The sequence below is a fragment of the Leucoraja erinacea genome, chromosome 9 (genome assembly GCF_028641065.1).
Source record: "Leucoraja erinacea ecotype New England chromosome 9, Leri_hhj_1, whole genome shotgun sequence".
NCBI lineage: Eukaryota > Metazoa > Chordata > Chondrichthyes > Rajiformes > Rajidae > Leucoraja > Leucoraja erinaceus.
This window is the reverse complement of record NC_073385.1, coordinates 17,882,629-17,901,920: the sequence shown is the minus strand read 5'-3', so window position 1 is coordinate 17,901,920 and position 19,292 is coordinate 17,882,629. Positions and strand designations below refer to the sequence as shown.

General features: G+C 42.1%; 1 protein-coding gene across 2 annotated transcripts in view; it reads left to right on the top strand.

Moving 5' to 3' along the window:
• Positions 1 to 19,292, top strand: part of smek1 (SMEK homolog 1, suppressor of mek1 (Dictyostelium)) — a 99,091-nt gene that overhangs the window by 71,024 nt on the left and 8,775 nt on the right. Inside the window, exons 7-12 of one of the 2 annotated variants that reach the window (XM_055640230.1) lie at positions 232 to 348; positions 6,348 to 6,479; positions 10,020 to 10,122; positions 14,850 to 15,008; positions 15,106 to 15,275; positions 16,901 to 17,043. In XM_055640230.1, the coding sequence (XP_055496205.1) occupies positions 232 to 348; positions 6,348 to 6,479; positions 10,020 to 10,122; positions 14,850 to 15,008; positions 15,106 to 15,275; positions 16,901 to 17,043 (824 nt within the window). Of the gene's footprint in view, positions 1 to 231; positions 349 to 6,347; positions 6,480 to 10,019; positions 10,144 to 14,849; positions 15,009 to 15,105; positions 15,276 to 16,900; positions 17,044 to 19,292 lie in introns of both variants that reach the window. The other variant, XM_055640229.1, reaches the window with a different exon arrangement.

The window sequence follows — 19,292 nt, the reverse complement described above, 5'->3', positions numbered from 1 at the left end:
AAAGGACAGCATGTTTCCCAAAGACGATACAGAAAGCAGATTGGGGATTTGGCCTGCTCTTCCACTCCTCCACTAACCTATATCTCCACTCCACCATATTGCACTACTTAACTGCACGAGAAGTGCTGAAGGCTGATATTGGCATCTTGGTCAAAGTACTGTTTTCTTTCCAAACTTTAATATGACATGGTAGCTGTGTACCTTAATAACTTTGCAAATATTGATTTGCAGGGTATGGATGACGTTCAGGTGCGAAGTGCAGCCACTGATATATTTTCCTATTTGGTTGAGTATAATCCTTCCATGGTACGAGAATTTGTCATGCAGGAAGCTCAACAAAATGATGATGTGAGTATTTGGGAGCTGTGTTTGCAAAGAAATGTTTAAAGTTAATTAGGGCAGCCTGTGTCGCATTACACGGAATAAATGGATCAATGTTTAAATCATTACTGATTTACTGCATATTTTAGATTAGGATATCAATTAATTGAATGTATTAGAAAATAGGTGCAGGAAGAGGCCATTTAGCCCTTCGAGTCTGCACCGCCAATCATTGTGATCATGGCTGATCATCCATAATCAGTAACCTGTGCCTGCCTTCTCCCCATATTCCTTAATTCCACGGCCCCAACCTCTACCTAACTTTCTTTTAAATTCATCCAGTGACTTGGCCTCTGCCTTCCATGGCAGATAATTCCACAAATTGACAACTCTCTGGGTGAAAAGGTTTTTTCTCATCTCAGTTTTAAATGGCCTCCCCTTTATTTTTGGACTGTGGCCCCTGTTTCTGGACTTCCCCATCATTGGGATTTTTTTTTCCTGCATCTAGCTTGTCCTTTTATAATTTTATACGTTTCTATAAGATACCCTCCCATCCTTCTAAATTCCAGTGAATACGAGTCGTCTTTCCAATCTTTCCTCATATGACAGTTCCACCATCCCGGGGATTAAACTCGTGAACCTACGCTGCACTGCCTCAATAGCAAAGATGTAGTAATTTATTATTAAAATAATTCGGCTCTAATCCCACTTTAAAGAATTGTGCACATAATCCAGACCATCAAAGTAGATGTACTATCTTTCAAACGAGACATTAATCAAATAAATATCCTTTCCTCCGGGGTACCCATTAAATAAATCTTGCAAGGTGAATTTTTATTTGGGCTTTTATTTTATTTTGAAAAAACTTGTGTTGACCAGGGCAACACAAGCCCTCTGGTCCATTTCAAATAGTGCCTTTGAACATTTAATTGCCAGAGCCTTAGTTTGACATTCCACATGAAGATATATATGACCGTAAATCATCAGGTACACTTTATCAATATGGTACAAATTCTCAGATTTTAGTCTATGAATGACAATAGACAATAGGTGCAGGAGTAGGCCATTCGTCCCTTCAAGCCAGCACCGCCATTCAATGTGATCTGATCATGGCTGATCCCCGTTCCTGCCTACTCCCCATATCCCCTGACTCTGCTATCTTTAAGAGCTCTCTCTTGAAAGTATCCAGAGAACCGGCCTCACCGCCCTCTGAGGCAGAGACTTCCACAGACTCACAACTCTCTGTGTGAAAAAGTCTTTCCTCATCTCCGTTCTAAAAGGCTTACCCCTTATTCTTAAACTGTGTGTGGTTTTAAACCTGGTTCTGGACTCCCCCGACATCGGGAATATGTTTCCTGACTCTAGCGTGTCCAAACCCTTAATAATCTTATATGTTTCAATAAGATTCCCTCTCATCCTTTTAAATTCCAGAGTATACCAGTCCAGCAACTCCATTCTCTCAGCATAGGACAGCCCCTCCTATTTGCTCCTATACTCAACTCCTCTTGTGATGAAGACTAACATGCCATTCGCTTTCTTCACTGCCTGCTGTACCTGCGTGCATACTTTCATTGGCTGATGTATAATGACCCCCAGATCTCATTGTACTTCCCCTTTTCCCAACTTGATACCATTTAGATAATAATCTGCCTTTCTGTTTTTGCTACCAAAGTGGATAACCTCACATATATCCACATTAAACTGCATCTGCCATGCATCTGCCCACTCACCCAACCTGTCCAAGTCACCCTGCATTCTCATAGAATCCTCCTCACAGTTCACACTGCCACCCAGCTTTGTGTCATCTGCAAATTTGCTAATGTTACTTTGAATCCCTTCATCTAAATGATTGATGTATATTGTAAATAGTTGTGGTCTCAGCACCGAGACTTGCGGTACCCCACTAGTCACTGCCTGCCATTCTGAAAGGGGCCCGTTAATCCCTACTCTTTGTTTCCTGTCTGCCAACCAATTTTCTATTCATATCAGCATTCTACCCCCAATACCATGTGCCCTAATTTTGCCTACTAATCTCCTATGTGGGACGTTATCAAATGCTTTCTGAAAGTCCAGGTACACTGACCTTTCTGTCCTGGGCCTCCTCCATGACCAGAGTGAGCCTACCGTAAATTGGAGGAGCAGCACCTCATCTTTCGCTTGGGCAGTTTACACCCCAGCGATATGAACATTGACTTCTTTAATTTCAGGTAGTCCCGGCTTTCTCCTCCCCTTCCCAGCTCTCCCTCAGTCCCCTGTCTCCGCCTCTTCCTTTCTTCTTCCCGCTATTTCATCTTCTATGATTGATTTCATCATCTTCCCCACCACCGATGTCAGGCTAACTGGTCTATAATTCCCTGTTTTCTCTCTCTTTCTCGCCTTTCTTAAAAAGTGGGATAACATTAGCTACCCTCCAATCCCCAGGAACTGATCTTGAAACTATAGAACATTGGAAAATGATCTCCAATGTGTCCACAATTTCTAGAGCCACTTCCTTAAGTACCCTGGGATGCAGATCATCGGGCCCTGTGGATTTATCAGCCTTCAGTCCCATCAGTCTACCCAACACCATTTCCTGCCTAATGTGGATTTCCTCCAGTTCCTCTGTCACCCCAGATCCTCTGGCCGCTACTATATCAGGAAGATTGTTTGTGTCCTCCTTAGTGAAGACGGATCCAAAGTACCTGTTCAACATTTCCTTGTTCACCATAATAAATTCACCCTTTTCAGTCTTCAAGGGTCCAACTTTGGTCTTAACTATTTTTTCCTCTTCACATACCTAAAGAAGCTTTTACTATCCTCCTTTATATGCTTGGCTAGCTTACCTTCGTACCTCATCTTTTCTCCCTGTATTGCCTTTTTAGTTATCTTCTGTTGCTCTTTAAACATTACCCAATCCTCTGGCTTCCCGCTCATCTTTGCTATGTTGTACTTCTCTTTTATTTTTATACTGTCCCTGACTTCCCTTGTCAGCCACGGTCATCCCTTACTCCCCTTGGAATATGTTTTCCTCTTTGGAATCTATTAAATGGTTTCTTGTATTGGACCATCAGTATAGGTTTTTTAAATTGAGAAAGTTCATAGTGTCCTATTTTCCTTTTAACCTTCTCTCCCTCTCCCCTCTATCCTCTCCCACTCCTCTTTCTTCCACTCTTTTCCACCCTCTCTTTTTCTCCCCCTCTATTTCTCCCCTATTTCTCTCCCCCTCTATTTCTCCCTCACCCCCTCCCTCTCCCTCCCCCTCCTCATCCTTACTCTCCCTCTCCCTCTCTCCACCCCCTCTCCCCCTCCCCCTCCCCCTCCCCCCTCCCCCTCCCCCTCCCCCTCCCCCTCTCCCCCTTTCTCTATTTCTCTATTTCTCTATTCTCTCTCTATTTCTCTCAATTTCTCTTTCTTGATTTCCCTCTCTGGGAAATCCTGGGAGATTGATGCTGAGAACCTCAGCTGCCTCAACATAGATTATCTTGTATAGAAATAAAACACTGAATGTAAACATCAGCCATGCTTTTTCCTTAGTTTCTTCATCTGAGGGATAAATAAGTATGTACACAGTTGGGGTTGGACACAAAAAAATAACAGGGGAAACCATTTTGATGCTAGAACAAAGCATTCTCAGAACAGCCCTCTTAACTCTTTGGCTCAGTGCCAGTATTTCTATTACACTTGGCATAATACCCAGTCGTACAGCTCCATAAAGGAAATGCTTTGGCTAGCAGCAGAAAGGCTGGATTGCTACACCCTGCCTGATGCCATTTATTTGTCAGCTTCTCCTCAGATTAGAAGTAATGTTGACCTGGGATTGGCGAACTGAAGCTCCCTAAAATGTTACAGGTTAATACAATTACCTTTTTTCCCCCGCTTCAAAATCCTACAAAATAGCACAGTGCTTACCACTGGCACTAGTTGATGCAAAAACAGAACAAGACATGTTGGGGCGGTCACGGTGGCACAGCGGTAGAGTTGCTGCCTTACAGCGAATGCAGCGCCGGAGACCCGGGTTCCATCCCGACTACGGGTGCTGTCTGTACAGAGTTTGTACATTCTCCCGTGACCGGCGTGGGTTTTCTCCGAGATCTTCGGTTTCCTTCCACACTCCAAAGACGTGCAGGTTTGTAGGTTAATTGGCTTGTTAAATGTAAAAATTGTCCCTAGTGGGTGTAGGATAGTGTTAATGTGCGGAGATCGCTGGTTGGCGTGGACTCGGTGGGCCGAAGGGCCTGTTTCAGCGCTGTATCTCTAAACTAAACTAAACTAAGCAAAAAGAACCGAGAAGTTATATGGATAGCATCAAATGAAGAATATAATTACGACTTTTGAACAGATATATGAATATGAATGGTGTATAAGGCTATGAGTTGAACACGGGCATATTAGGTTAGCCCAGTATGCTATCTTAGCTGGTATGGACAAGATGGGCAGAAAGGTGTGTGTTCCGTGCTGTATCGCTCCATGAATACAGCAGCAGAGAACTTGTGGTTCATTTATGGACTGCACCTGGAACGCAATATACTTTTATGAGGAAAGATTTTAATGGGTTGGAAGCAATTCAGAGCTTTATTAGACTGAAATCTGGAATGGGTAGTTTTTTTTATGAGGAAAGGTTAACCATCTCGTACCCACTCAAGTTTAGAAGAGCTAGAAGGGGCTTGAAATATGAGAATCATAGTGAACTTGACTTGGGTGGTGTGGAGAGGCTATTTCCTGTTGTGGGAGAATCTAGAGCTTGGAGGCCACACATTTAACACAGCTGTATATATTTTTTTCTTTCTCAAAGTATGAGTCTTCAGCACACTTTCCTTGAAAGGGTGGTGGATGCAGTGTATTACGGCCAAAGTAGATAGAGCAAGAGGATTAAAAAGTTACTGCAGGTAGACGGGATGTGTAATTGAGGCTATAATCAGATTAGCCATGATCTTATTAAATGGCAAGCACTGTCTAGGATCCAAGTATCCTACTGCTGCTCCTAGTTTTTTATACAATCGCAAAATTATGTGTAGTGGAGACAGATTTCATCATGTTTGACCACTTTATAGTACAATCATCCTGGCATGTGTGGGAATAGTCAGACAGCACTGACGCAGTGGTAGCATTGCTGCCTCACAGCGCCAGAGACCCAGTCGCGATCCTGACTACTGGTGCTGTCTGTACGGAGTTTGTACAGTTTGAGGAAAAACTTTCACCCAGAGAGTTGTGAATCTGTGGAATTCTCTGCCGCACAAGACAATGGAGTCCAATTCGCTGGATGTTTTCAAGAGAGAGTTTGATTTGACTCTTGGGGCTAAAGGAATCAAGGGATATGTGCAGGAGTACAGATTTTAGATGATCAACCATGATCATATGCTGGCTTAAAAGGACAAATGGCCTACTCCTGCACCTATTTTTCTATGTTTCTATTCTCCCTGTGACCGCATGTGTTTTCTCCGGGTGCTCTGGTTTCCTACCACATTTCAAAGATGTACTGGTTTGTAGGTTAATTGACTTGGGTAAAATTCTAAATTGCCCCTAGTGTGTAGGATAGTGTTGATGTATGGAGTGATCACTGGTTGGCACAAACTCGATGGGCTGGAGGGCCTGTTTCCGCACTGTATCTCTAAAGTCCAAATAGTAGAAATGTTGGTATATTCACAACAAAAACACTTAATCATTGAGTTGTTACAGCAGCCTGTAATGCTTCTTTGCAGTTCCAAAGGCATGCAATAAAAGATGATTTTGACTTACAGTAAAGCAACAACCTTGCAGAACCATGTATTTTGAATAGTTCAAAGCATCATTGGAAACAAATAAGCAAGATGATAACCTAATCAGCCACATTATGTAAACTTGAATGACAGCAGAAAACAAGAATGGGTTCACATTTTAAAATTCAGTTTAGTACCTAGATTTAACCAAATGTAAATGCGGGTATGTGTTTGTGTCCAAAGTAAAGGAATGTATTATGATTATTATTATTATTACTATTATTGGTGCAGCTTTGCACCCTTTTGCATCTTAGAAGTGAAACTCATAGTTATTGGTGTTCTTTCTTTTAGGATATCCTCCTCATTAATCTCATCATTGAACATATGATTTGTGATCCAGATCCTGAGCTCGGCGGTGCAGTCCAACTTATGGGACTACTCCGCACACTGGTCGACCCTGAGAACATGTTGGCCACAGCCAACGTAAGTATTTTTACCTCTCGCTCTGTTTTCCACCCGTGTGTTTCTCACATTCTTTTTTCCATCTTATCTGTTTATTTTTACCAATTTAAAAAAAAAGTATCAGTTGTGTCTCATTCCCTGATACCTCAGCTTCAAAAATGGCAGGACATGTTTTTGCCACCCAGACATTTTCTGAAATACGGAGCCTTACTGCTTTGCTTAGTCGTTTTCATTGTAGTTATTCTTTGTTTTCCTTGATCTCTCTGTATATCTGCCACAAAGGCTCAAATTCTAAATTTAACTCCCAAAGATGAATATCCCGCCCATCCCACTTCATCCAAGATGGTCAATCCTGTCTGATCATCCACACTTCACATGTGCAGGAACATTATGCACTCGTTATTGCCGCAGTACATTGTGACAAAGGATCCTTACCTTCCCATCGATGTTGATCCTTGGATTTCCTCAATCTTATATCCATAATGTCCTTTCGCAGTGGAACAGTCAAAATGTGGAAACGAGGAACTGCAGATGCAGGTTTACAAAACAAAGACACAATGTGCTGGAATAACTCACAAGGTTAGGCACCATCCTTGGAGAACAAGGATAGGTGACATTTCTGCTCAGGCCACCTGAAGAAGGTTCTCAACCTGAAATGTCTCTAATCCATGTTCTCCAGAGATGCTGCGTGATCCTCTGAGTTACTCCAGTATTTTGCGTCTTTTTTTGTAAACCAGCAACTGCAGTTTCTTCTGGTTAGACAACTTGATCGACTTGAAAGAGTTGAGCCGAGGGGCCTGTTTCTATGCTGTATTGTTCTATTACTCTAAACCCAGCAACAATAAAGGTATGTATAGCCTTGGTTTGGAAGTATAGTTCATTTAGTGTGAGCCGCACAGTCTAGCCATGTTGAGATGGTGGTGGAGGAGAAGAATGTTCAGGCAATGAGTAGCTTTCACCTGGATAGTGTTGTCAAACTTGCACCCATTCAGGCAAGTATGCATTAATAACAATAGTACAGTAGAAAATGAAAATCAATCTTTTGTGACAAAATAATTGAACAGGGAAATAAGTTTTGATGACACGAGTGAGCACAGTATTAATAGGCTGGATTGTGTTGGAGCATTTGGTGTCAGATCGCACTGCCTCTAACCACCCCGCCCAGCCACACGTTTTCTGGGTGTGGAAGCTCAAATGAGATGATCCTGCATATCCTGCAAGGCAGAGGAATGTATTCCTCTTATCCTCCTTCACTTAACAAATTATCACTGGTGCTAATACAGAGTTAGCATTCTTTCCCAGTAATTGTGCTCTAGACAGAGCCATTTCCAACTGTGATCTAGCAAAACATTGAGTTAAAATTGTGTAAAATGAATGTACTGGCTTGCTGTTTTAATGTTAGGTGTATCCACTAAATGTCAACAGCAATTTTGTCAAATAAGTTATCTCTCTATTTAACAAGCCTTTAGGCCCTTTTATTAGATGGATTTATGGAAACTGAGTAGTGTCGTTTTATATGAACTCGAAGTGTTGTATATCTATAAAACACAATAGTTCCCTCTACTGGATAACTGAGAAACAAAAAAAGGCAGCTGCATGGGTGAGCAAAACAGCAAATTGCTGGAGGAACTCAACAGGTCAGGCAGCATCTCTGGATGGAAATGGGCAGATGCCGTTTCTGATTGGTGCCCCCTCCTACACTATTTGTGGAATTTCATGGGTGTTAATGTCCTCGAGCCAATGGCACTAGCTAATTTAATTGCGTGGTGATGCAGTGATAGAATTGCTGCCTTACAGCGCTTGCAGCGCCAGAGACCCAAATTTGATCTCGACTACGGGTGCTGTGTGAACATTCTCCCTGTGGGTTTTCTCCAAGGTCTTTGGCTTCCTCCCACACTCAAAAGACGTACAGGTTTGTAGGTTAATTGGCTTGGCATAAGTGTAAATTGTCTCTAATGCATGTCAGAGAGTGTTAATGTGTAGGATTGCCGGTCGGTGGGCCGAAGGGCCTGTATCTCTAGACTAGAAAAGAATTGCCGGTAAAATAGTGACACAAAACCTCTCATTCCCTTGGTTGTCACAAGAAATATTATTCGTAATGATACAATAGATAATTGAAAACATCTCATGTAAATCCCAACTGTTACTTGTGTTTAATGGTGCTATTATTAAATAGAAACAAGCCCTTCAGCCTAACTTGTCCACACAAACCAAGTTGCCTTACCAAGCTAGTCTTACCTGCCTGCACCTGGGCCATATCGCTTCAAACCTTTCCTGTCATGTGTAGGAATGAACCGCAGATGTTTTTTTAAACTGAAGATAGTCACAAAATGCTGGGGTAACTCAGCGGGACTGGCAGCATCTCTGGAGAGAAGGAATGGGTGACGTTTTGGGCCTGAAGAAGGGCCTCGATCTGAAACGTCACCCATCCCTTCTCTCCAGAGATGCTGCCTGTCCCGCTCAGTTACTCCAGCATTTTGTGTCTGTCTTTCCTATCATGTACCTGTCGAAGTGGGATTTAAGGGTGATGATTGTATCAGCCTCTATTTTCTCTGGTAACTCATTCCATACACACCGCTCTTGGCCTCTCCCCTTTAAATCTTTTCCATCTTGCCGTAAATCTATGCCCTCTAGTTTTAGATTCCCCCTACCCTGGGGAAAGGTCTGCCTATTCACTTTAAATATGCCGCTCATAATTTTTAATTCCTCTTTAAGACCTCCTATGTGCCTGGACATCCTCTCCTTGTAACCAAACACTCTAATCCCAGTAACATCCTCAAATCTTTATGCACCCTTCCTAATTTAATGCCATGAATTAATTTGATAGTCAAGCCACTCTTGTGCAGGTGAATCTGAACATCATTCTAAGTCGGAAAAATGTCCCAGTCAATGTTGAATGCTGCTAGTAAGTGTCCACTTGAATCAGATGTATTAAGACTTGTGTCTGCAGATCCCCAGGGATTTAGTTTTGTTGATTGTGTATAGTCAAAAGCTTTTTGTCGCGGGCTATCTAGTCAATGGAGAGACTGATCATGATTACATTTGAGCCGTCCACAGTGTACAGATGCAGGATAACGGGAATAGTGTATAGTGCAAGATAAAGTCCGGTTAAATATAGTCCGAGGATCTCCAATATAGATACCTCCCTGGGATTGATCGACTTCTTCTCATCGAGTCCACACACAAGATTAGAAGTTGTTCAGCCAGAGCTGAACACATTTCTCGGCATCTGCATGCAATGGTCTGTCTTGTTGCTTCTTGTGCGTGGTGGTGGAAAGATTGGTGAAAACAGGGCCGTGACATGAACGCTCTTTCCCTGACACCCCCCCCCCCGGGGATAGATAGTAGCTCAGGACTGCTCTCGAATTATTGATAGGATTTACCACGTTGTCAGATCTTAATGTTTAATAGTCAGTCACGCCATAACCATGTCTGAAGAATTCATTTTGATGTGTTTCCTGATGTGCATATTTGTTTCTGTATTCCAGATGATATATTTTTTTAACATCAGTACCGTTTCCATTTAAAAGATTGCTATAAATGCCTAATTTCCTTCCACAGAAAACCGAGAAGACCGAGTTCCTGAGTTTCTTTTATAAACACTGCATGCATGTCCTGACTGCCCCCTTGCTGGCGAATACCACTGAGGAGAAGCCCAGCAAAGGTGAGGCATCTCCGTATAATGGTCAGTACCAACCATCATCTTAATTTCAGCCTGTGGCATGCAAATGCACCTTTAATAAAAATGTTGAGTGGTGATGAAGGGACTTGGTCTGCTACTCAAGTCCTAGCATTGCCTGTTTCTAAACTCCAGCAGCTGTGCCTGTGGTGAGTTTCTCTTGCCCATTCCAAGGCAGAGCAGCTCTGCTGAGCAAAGGAAACTGGCAATGCAACCCTCATCCCAATTATATTGTCAATGAATCACAAAACTATTTGTTTCAAATCTAGGTCATTTTCGAATTATTTGGACCTTCTGGGGGTGGTGGTGGAGGCAGATGCAGTTGTGGCATTTAAGGGGCTTTATAGAAACATAGATATGGAGGGATGTGGATCACGTGCAGGCAGAGGAGATTAGTTTAACTTGGCATTAGGTTCAGCACAGACGTTGCAGGCCAAAGAGCCTGTTCCTGTGCTAAATTCTCAGTTCTATGTTTATTCAAGGACTGGTTTCCCCTGTTTTTACTTTGTTTATCTTTCAACTGGTCATCAAAACTATAAGAAGACTATTGGTCGCCATTAAGTGTTTGTAATTGTAAACAACATAAAAGCCACATTGCACCCAAGGAAAAGAGATTAATCTTTAGTGATAGGATGTGCCGGGGGAGGGGGGGGGGGGGGGGGGGAACGACTAGTTTAGGTTGTGGGCGTAAATTCTTCAGTGTAAGATAGTTGTTTACTATCCGTATGTGTCAAACTTTGATTTATTTTAAATGCTGTGGTGCAGTTTAAAGTTAAAGTAAGCATGATGCGGAGAAGGCAGAGTCAGCTTTGTTGTAGAGGATTAGGTCAAGTGTATTCAATGGTTTTGCTGTATGGCTGAATGCATTTTGAATGTTAAATTCACTGCATAATTTGCTTGGTTTTGCTAAGGCAAACCTCTTATTGAGCCAAAAGCCACTAAATTGACACCAACCAAATGTATCCCAGATTTTAACTAAGTGCTGAACTTTGGTAATTCAAAGACCTTCATCGCTTTCCAAACTACTTTTATGTTCTTTTTGGGTACAAGATATTCTTCCCCCACTATATTCCCTTCTCCTTGCCTCACACCTCACCTCCTAGCCATTGGGATACCCACATATTATTGCACAGGATGCTCGTTATACTATTACACGCAATAACTGTCGCTGATTGTAATTACGTAATACTAAATGTTTAAGTGTACTGTATTGACTTGCTGTGTGATACGGTGGAATTTCAAAGTGTATAATCTTCTGACTTGTTGAATAGTTTTGGATCTGTGTAGAAAATGATTCCAGTTGAGCAGAGCTGCTGTTGTCAGAACTTGTCGAAACCCAATTCAGGATTTTCAGAACCATGGCAGTAGACAACGCCATTAGCTTTCATAGAAACATAGAGAATAGGTGCAGGAGGAGGCCATTTGGCCCTTCGAGCCAGCACCGCCATTCATTGTGATCATGGCTGATCGTCCCCAATCAATAACTCGTGCCTGCCTTCTCCCCAAACCCCTTGATTCCACCAGCCCCTAGAGCTCTATCTAACTCTATCTTAAATCCATCTAGTGATTTGGCCTCCACTGCCCTCTGCGGCAGGGAATTCCATAAATTCACAACTCACTGGGGGAAAAAGTTTTTTCTCACCTCAGTCTTAAATGGCCTCCCCTTTATTTTCCTTTTTAAAATATTGCTGTCATGCTCATGTGGCTCTGTTCCAGTTACTACTTTCTCAGGGCTACCTGCCCCACTGTAAAACCCACAGAGGCCCTGATATTCCATGCAGTCATCATTTATAAAAGTCTATTTCAATGATACCAAACCTTTGAGTTTTTATCTGGCTGCTCTTAGAAGTGCTTCCAAAACTAGACCAGAAGTGAAGGACTGAAAACACCTGCACTGTGCTACACCAAAGAAGAAACTAAAGATGTCACCCTTGGCCTTAAAGAGCCATAGGTACTGCATGTAACGGTCTTTCATCAGCCATCAGAAATGAGCTCACTTTTGCTCCTTTACAACAGAGCCATTCATTACCATTTCGGGAAGGAAGGATATCAACAAAACCTTTTTGTTTAGTTTATTATCACGTCTATCAAGTTACAATGAAAACATTTAGTTGCCTGCTAACCAGTCAGCGGAAAGACTATACATGATTACAATTGAGCCGTCCACAGTGTACAGATACATAATAAAGGGAATAGCATTTAGTGCAAGATAAAGTCTGATTAAAGATAGTCCGAGGGTCTCCAGTGAGGTAGATAGTAGCTCAGGACTGCTCTGTAGTTGTTGATAGGATGGTTCAGTGACCTGTCAACAGCTGGAAAGAAACTCCCTCAATCTGGGGATGTGCGTTTTCACACTTCTATACCTCTTGCCTGATGTAAGAGGGGAGAAAAGGGAGTGATCGGGGGTGAGACTGGTCCTTAATTATGCTGCAGGCCTTGCCGAGGCAGTGTGAGCAGTAAATGGAGACACCGGATTGGAGGTTGGTTTGTGTGATGGTCTGGGCTGCGTCCATAATTCTCTGCAATTTCCTGCAGTCTTGGATGGAGCTGTTGCTAAATGATGCTATGATGCATCCCTATAAAATGCTTTGTATGGTTGAACATAGGGATCAGCAAACAATAGTTAAGATTCTGTGTAACTACCTGTTTTGCTTCCTCAAATATGAAGTGCACCATTTGCTTTCCAACATAAACGACATTTATCTTCTGTGGATATTTCTTAAGTAGATGTTCCAGCTAAGCCAACAAAATATAATTCCGACAGATGTTTGCTATTATGGGTTGTAATTTTCATATGGTTGATCAAGGGGCTACCTTGCCTTCTAACCTTGTTTTTATTTGAAGGGAATAGACATTTAAAATTAATAAAGGAAGGTAAATATTGAATTCCTGAATATCTAAAAGGGCTTGCATAAATATTACAAGCTAAATTCAGCTGATGTCACAGGCAAGATCTGAAAATGAACCATGCACTGACTCCAGCAAAGAGCCATGTTTGGCTCAGGAGAAGTTCCACTTCCAATCTCAATCCAGACCAGTTAGGATTGAGGATACAAGGGCAATGGGAGCCAAATGCTCACCCAAGCTGATCAATGATGGATGACATTCACTGTTACCAGGCAACATCTCTGGAGAGAAGGAGTGGGTGACGTTTCTGGAAACGTGTCAGCCATTCCTTCTCTCCAGAGAAACTACCTATCCCGCTGAGTTACTCCAGCATTTTGTGTCTATCTTTGGTGTAAGCCAGCATCTGCAGTTCCTTCCTACTGAAAACTAACATGGTGTTTTGCATCTCTAATTCTGACAAAAGGTCCAGCTGAAATGTTAACTGTTTCTTTTTCCACAGTTGCTGCCTGATCTGTGTGTTTCCAGCTTTTTTCTATTTTTATTTTAAATTGTCAGCATCTGTCTTAACTGTGTTTGTCTTTTACTATTAACTGGTGATTCCTCTTGCTGCTGTTCATGGAATATCATGCATAAAATGTTGCTTACATTTTCTAATAATAGCCACTGCACTACAGAATTTAATTATAAGAGTCTACTAGGTTTTTTGAATTGTACGGTAGTTAAGAAGAGCAAAACCAGATTAATTGCATCCAGAATGTCGTATCACTGAAAACTTAATAATGTTGGTATATTGAATGTGTGATAAAGTTCTGTTTAAATGATTTTGAGGTTGCAACAGTTTAAATGTTTTGTTTAAAATTTATTTTAAAGGTACAACACTTTAAAGGATGATAATGATTACAATGGACTAATATGTCAGCACTGTTTTTAGTTTGGTTGGCGTTGAGCAAGATATTGGTTAAATCATTGATAAATATTTTAATCAGCAGAGTTGGTAGTTCCTTTCTCAAGGCAGTAGTGCGGTGAAATGTCAGCTACACTCTGCTGAAGTCCTGGTACACGTAGAATGAATCTTCAATCTTGCAGCAAAAACGACTGAAAATCTGACACAAAGTGCCACCTTATGTTATTAGGACAACCAGTAAGAATGCTTAAGATGGACACAAAGTGCTGGAGTAACTCAGCGGGTCAGGCAGCTTCTCTGGAGAAAAGGAATAAGTGATGTTTCGGGTCCTCAGACTGGAACTCGAAGGCTGACTTGCAGTCTTAAGTCAGCCTGCCGAACCAAAATGTTGCCTCTTCCTTTTCTCCAGAGATGCTGCCTGACCTGCTGAGTTACTTCAGCACTTTGTGTCTGTCTTCACTATAAACCAGCATCTGCAGTGCCTTCCTAAACTGAAAATCTGAAATCTTTTAATGGATCTTTATTGAGAAATATAGTCCCATACGATATAAATTTCAGCTTGTCAGAAGAATAACTTTGTACCGGTTATCAATGTGTCTTTCGGCTTGCTAGGAAGTAAAACAAAACATAATGTGCCATTCAAAATTCCCTTGAAGGGCCTGTTCCTGTGCTGTACTGTCCAATGAGAAGCCTTGCACTGATACAATTTCCATTTAATAATCTTTGGTTTGTAGCTTTGGAAACCAGTTATTTCTGTTAAATTGTGTTATATTTTTGCCACATTGCGTATTTTGACTTTAATCCATCTGCTATTCAGATTTATTTCGCAGCAGGGTAAATAATATAAAATTATTAGAACTTGAGGCTAGCTGATCATTGTCTATTTGTGCTGCTTATTTATTGTACAGAGAAATACCTGAGTACCAAGTTATTCAGATCACGTTCTTCTTTTGTTCTTCAGAAGACTTCCAGACAGCTCAGCTTTTAGCCTTAATTTTGGAATTACTCACCTTCTGCGTGGAGCATCACACCTATCATATTAAGAACTACATTATAAACAAGGACATTTTGCGGAGAGTGCTTGTACTCATGGGCTCCAAGCACGCCTTTGTGGCCTTGTGTAAGTCGAAGGTTCCTGGTTTATTAAATTCATTGGCTGACCTTTCTCGGATTCGCAGACACTTGATGTGATATTTTGAATGTGCTGTAACTTTCAGGTGCACTGCGCTTCATGAGGAAAATAATTGGTTTGAAAGACGAGTTCTACAATCGCTACATTATGAAAGCTTTTCTGTTCGAGGCTGTGGTGAAGGCATTTCTGAACAACGGGTCCCGCTACAACTTGCTAAATTCGGCCATCATTGAAATGTTTGAGTTCATCAGAGTGGTAAGATTCGCTGGCTGACAGAGGTGCAGCTTAGTCATCGGTTAACAAGAGCAGAATGAGTATCATTAATACATTGTGCTGCCACATGGATTTATCCCCTTGTTCTGTGGCCAACTTTAACCACAATACTGCCCCAGGAGAAGTTCTCATACCTGTTCCACAGCCTGTCTAACCACGGTCAGGCACAGGAAACAACCTGTCAATGTGGCATTTAAGATGGTTTTAGAGACGCACATGGATACACAGGGAATAGCGGGAGATGGTTCAGGTGCAGGCTGAGGTTAGTTTAGCTTGGCATCCTGTTCGGCATGGACAATGTGGGCCAAAGGGCCTGTTACTATGCTGTGCTGTGTCAAGGAGGTGGTTCAGTCCATGGTGGACAAAAGTGCTGGAGAAACTCAGCGGGTGCGGTAGCATCTATGGAGCGAAGGAAATAGGCAACGTTTCATCCCGAAACGTTGCCTATTTCCTTCGCTCCATAGATGCTGCCGCGCCCGCTGAGTTTCTCCAGCACTTTTGTCTACCTTCGATTTTCCAGCATCTGCAGTTCCTTCTTGAACATGGTTCAGTCCATGTTCTGCAGAGTGCCCCACTTCTGTCAGGAAACACGAAAGCCATTTTCAACTCTGCACTAAAAGAGCAGGTTCAGTCCAGCATCCGGCAGAACACCTTGCCTATAGCAGGTTGCTGAAGTCTGCTATCCAGAAGGCAGTTGGATGGTTGCATCCTCAAGTCAAGTCAAGCCAAGAGAGTTTATTGTCATATATCCTGCTGTCATATACGGGTGTCAGAGGTTATGGGGAGAAGGCAAGAGAATGGGGTTAGGAGGGAGAGATAGATCAGCCATGATTTGAATGGCGGAGCAGACTTGATGGGCCGAATGGCCTAATTCTGCTCCTTGTGACCTTGTATCTTTAGTGCATCAACGACAACAAGAGCACAGAGGATAGCAGACTCCTTAAGCATCCTTGCCACACACACCGGTGTTACAACCAAGAAGAGATTTTCTTTTTTTTTTAGGGGGTGGGGTGTTGTGCATTGCTAAAAGCAAGTTTTATGGTAGCATTTTCTGTTTAAATTAGTTGTATGTGTTGTAACAATGGGGAAAAAGGTTATCCATACTGCAACAACAGCAAAATACACTGGTCCTCTACATCATAAACCAATGCAGATGCTTTAACATATTCTGTGTATAGGTGTTTACATATTCTGTTGTGCTGCTGCAAGTAAGAAGTTCTGTCTGGGACAATATAACACCTTTGAACCCTTCATAATCTTGGAATTTTATGTGTGTAGTCCTTTCATTCGGAAGATGAAGTAGATTTTTTCACACAATTCATCTTACCTTTAAATTATTTAAGTTCCGCTTAAAGCTGCTGTGGAGACCTGAAAAATCGAGGTCCATATGTTAGTCGTATGGCACAGAAACAGGCGTTTCAGCCCAACGTGCCCATGCCGTTAAAGATGCCCCATTTACACTAGCTTGGCACATACCCCTCTAAACCTTTCCTATCCATGTCCAATTTCTTCTGAATGATGTTATAATGTCAGATTTTGTAAAAAGATATTTACTTAATTCCGTTATTCTAGAAAGTGGTTAAAGCAATCTATTTTTCTCATAACAGGAAGACATCAAATCCCTGACAGCACATGTCATAGAAAATTACTGGAAAGCACTTGAAGACGTGGATTATGTGCAGACTTTCAAAGGACTGAAATTGCGATATGAGCAACAAAGGGAAAGGCAAGATAATCCAAAACTTGACAGGTGAATCTTATTTTTTAAATGACAATAGACAATAGGTGCAGGAGTAGGCCATTCGGCCCTTCGAGCCAGCACCGCCATTCAATGTGATCATCCCCAATCAGTACCCCGTTCCTGCCTTCTCCCCATATTCCCTGACCGCTATCTTTAAGACCCCTATTAGCTCTCTCTTGAAAGTATCCAGAGAACTGGCCTCCTGAGGCAGAGAATTCTACAGATTCACAACTCTCTGTGAGAAAAAGTGTTTCCTCATCTCCGTTCTAAATGGCTTACCCCTTATTCTTAAACTGTGGCCCCTGGTTCTGGACTCCCCCAACATCGGGAACATGTTTCCTGCCTCTAGCTTGTCCAAACCCTTAATAATCTTATATGTTTCAAAACGATTCCCTCTCATCCTTCTAAATTCCAGATTACATAAGGCCAGCCGCTCCATTCTATCAGCATTTGGCAGTCCCGCCATCCAAGGAATGTGTTCTTTATTTCCCTCAAGGTTTAGGTGTATAAGTTAAGAAGTATTGGTCAGGATAAAATCTAAATAAAGGGAATGGGAGAAAAATCAAAGTTGAGTTGGGTGATATCAAACATGGAATATAGTCGTCCTCTTATCGAGTCCACACCACAACAGCTAGAGCTGAACACACTTCTCAGCATCTGCATGCAATGGCATCTTGTGCTGCTTGTGCATAGTGGTGGAAACAGGGCTGCGACGTGAATGGTCTTTCCTTGACCCCATGGAATATAGTAGGAATAGTTTACTTCCTGATCAAGGCATGGATGTAAGAACGTGAGATAGATGTAGAATTAGGCCATTCAGCCCATCGTCTACGCCATTCAATCATGGCTGATCTATCTCTCCCTCCTAACCCCATTCTCCCGCCTTCTCCCTATAACCTCTGACACCTGTACTAATCAAGAATCTATCTATCTCTACCTTAAAAATATCCACTGACATGACCTCCACAGCCTCCTATGGCAAAGAATTCCGCAGATTCACCCCCCTCTGACTAAAGAAATTCTTCCTCATCTCCTTCCTAAAAGAACGTCCTTTAATTCTGAGGCTATGACCTCTAGTCCTAGACTCTCCCACTAGTGGAAACATCCTCTCCACATCCACGCTATCCAAGCCTTTCCCTATTCTGTACGTTTCAGTGAGGTCCCCCTCGTTCTTCTAAACTCCAGTGAGTACAGGCCCGGTGCTGTTAAACGCTCACCATATGTTAACCAACTCACCCCTGGAATCATTCTTGTAAACTTCCTCTGGGACCTCTCCAGAGCCAGCACATCCTTCCTTGGATATGGTGCCCAAAATTGCTCACAATATTCCAAATGCAGCCTGACCAGCGATTTGTAGAGCCTCAGCATTACATCCCTGTTTTTTTTATACAAGCCCTCTCGAAATGAATGCTAGCATTGCGCTTGCTTTCTTTACTACCGATTCGACTTGCAAATTAACATTTTGGGAATCCTGCACCAGCACTCACTCCCAAATCCCTTTGCACCTCCGATTTCTGCCTTCTCTCATTTAGAAAATAATCTACGCCTTTATTCCTACTACCAAAATGCACGACTCCACACTTTGCTACACTATATTCCATCTGCCACTTCTCTGCCCACTCTCCCAACCTGTCCAAGTCCTTCTGCAGAGTCCCTGCTTTCTCTACACTACCCGCCCCTCCACCTATTTTTGTATCATCTGCAAACTTGGCCACAAAGCCTTCAATCCTTGTACGCCAAGAATCAGGGAAATAGTGTGTTAAAATACAACCAAAATCACCAAGAAGCATTCAAGAGAGTCAGCCACAAGCTACATTAAGGTGGGCCAGACCAGGGAAAGACAAGAACATAAGGCCAATGTCATCAAAGACCTGTACCACCCTGGCCATTCTCTCATTTTGCTTCTTCCATCGGGAAGATAGTATATGAGCCACCAGTTTCAAGAATAGCTTCTTCCCAGCACCCATCAGGCTTTTGAACACGACACAACACGAACCTCAGCAACTATGACCTTTTATAGACCCAGTCTTTTGTTGCAATCCGAAGTTTAGGGTTTTTTTGCACTTAGCATTAGTTATTAATTGATTTTTTTTCCCTGTATGTATTGTGTTAAAGCCCTGTTAAGCTGCTGCAAGAAAGAATTTCATTAGTTCAGTTTGGTTAAATTTATTATTGCCACGTGTACCAAGGTACAGTGAAAAGCTTGTTTGTTGCGTGTTATCTAGTCAGTAAAAAAATTAAACATGATTACAATCAAG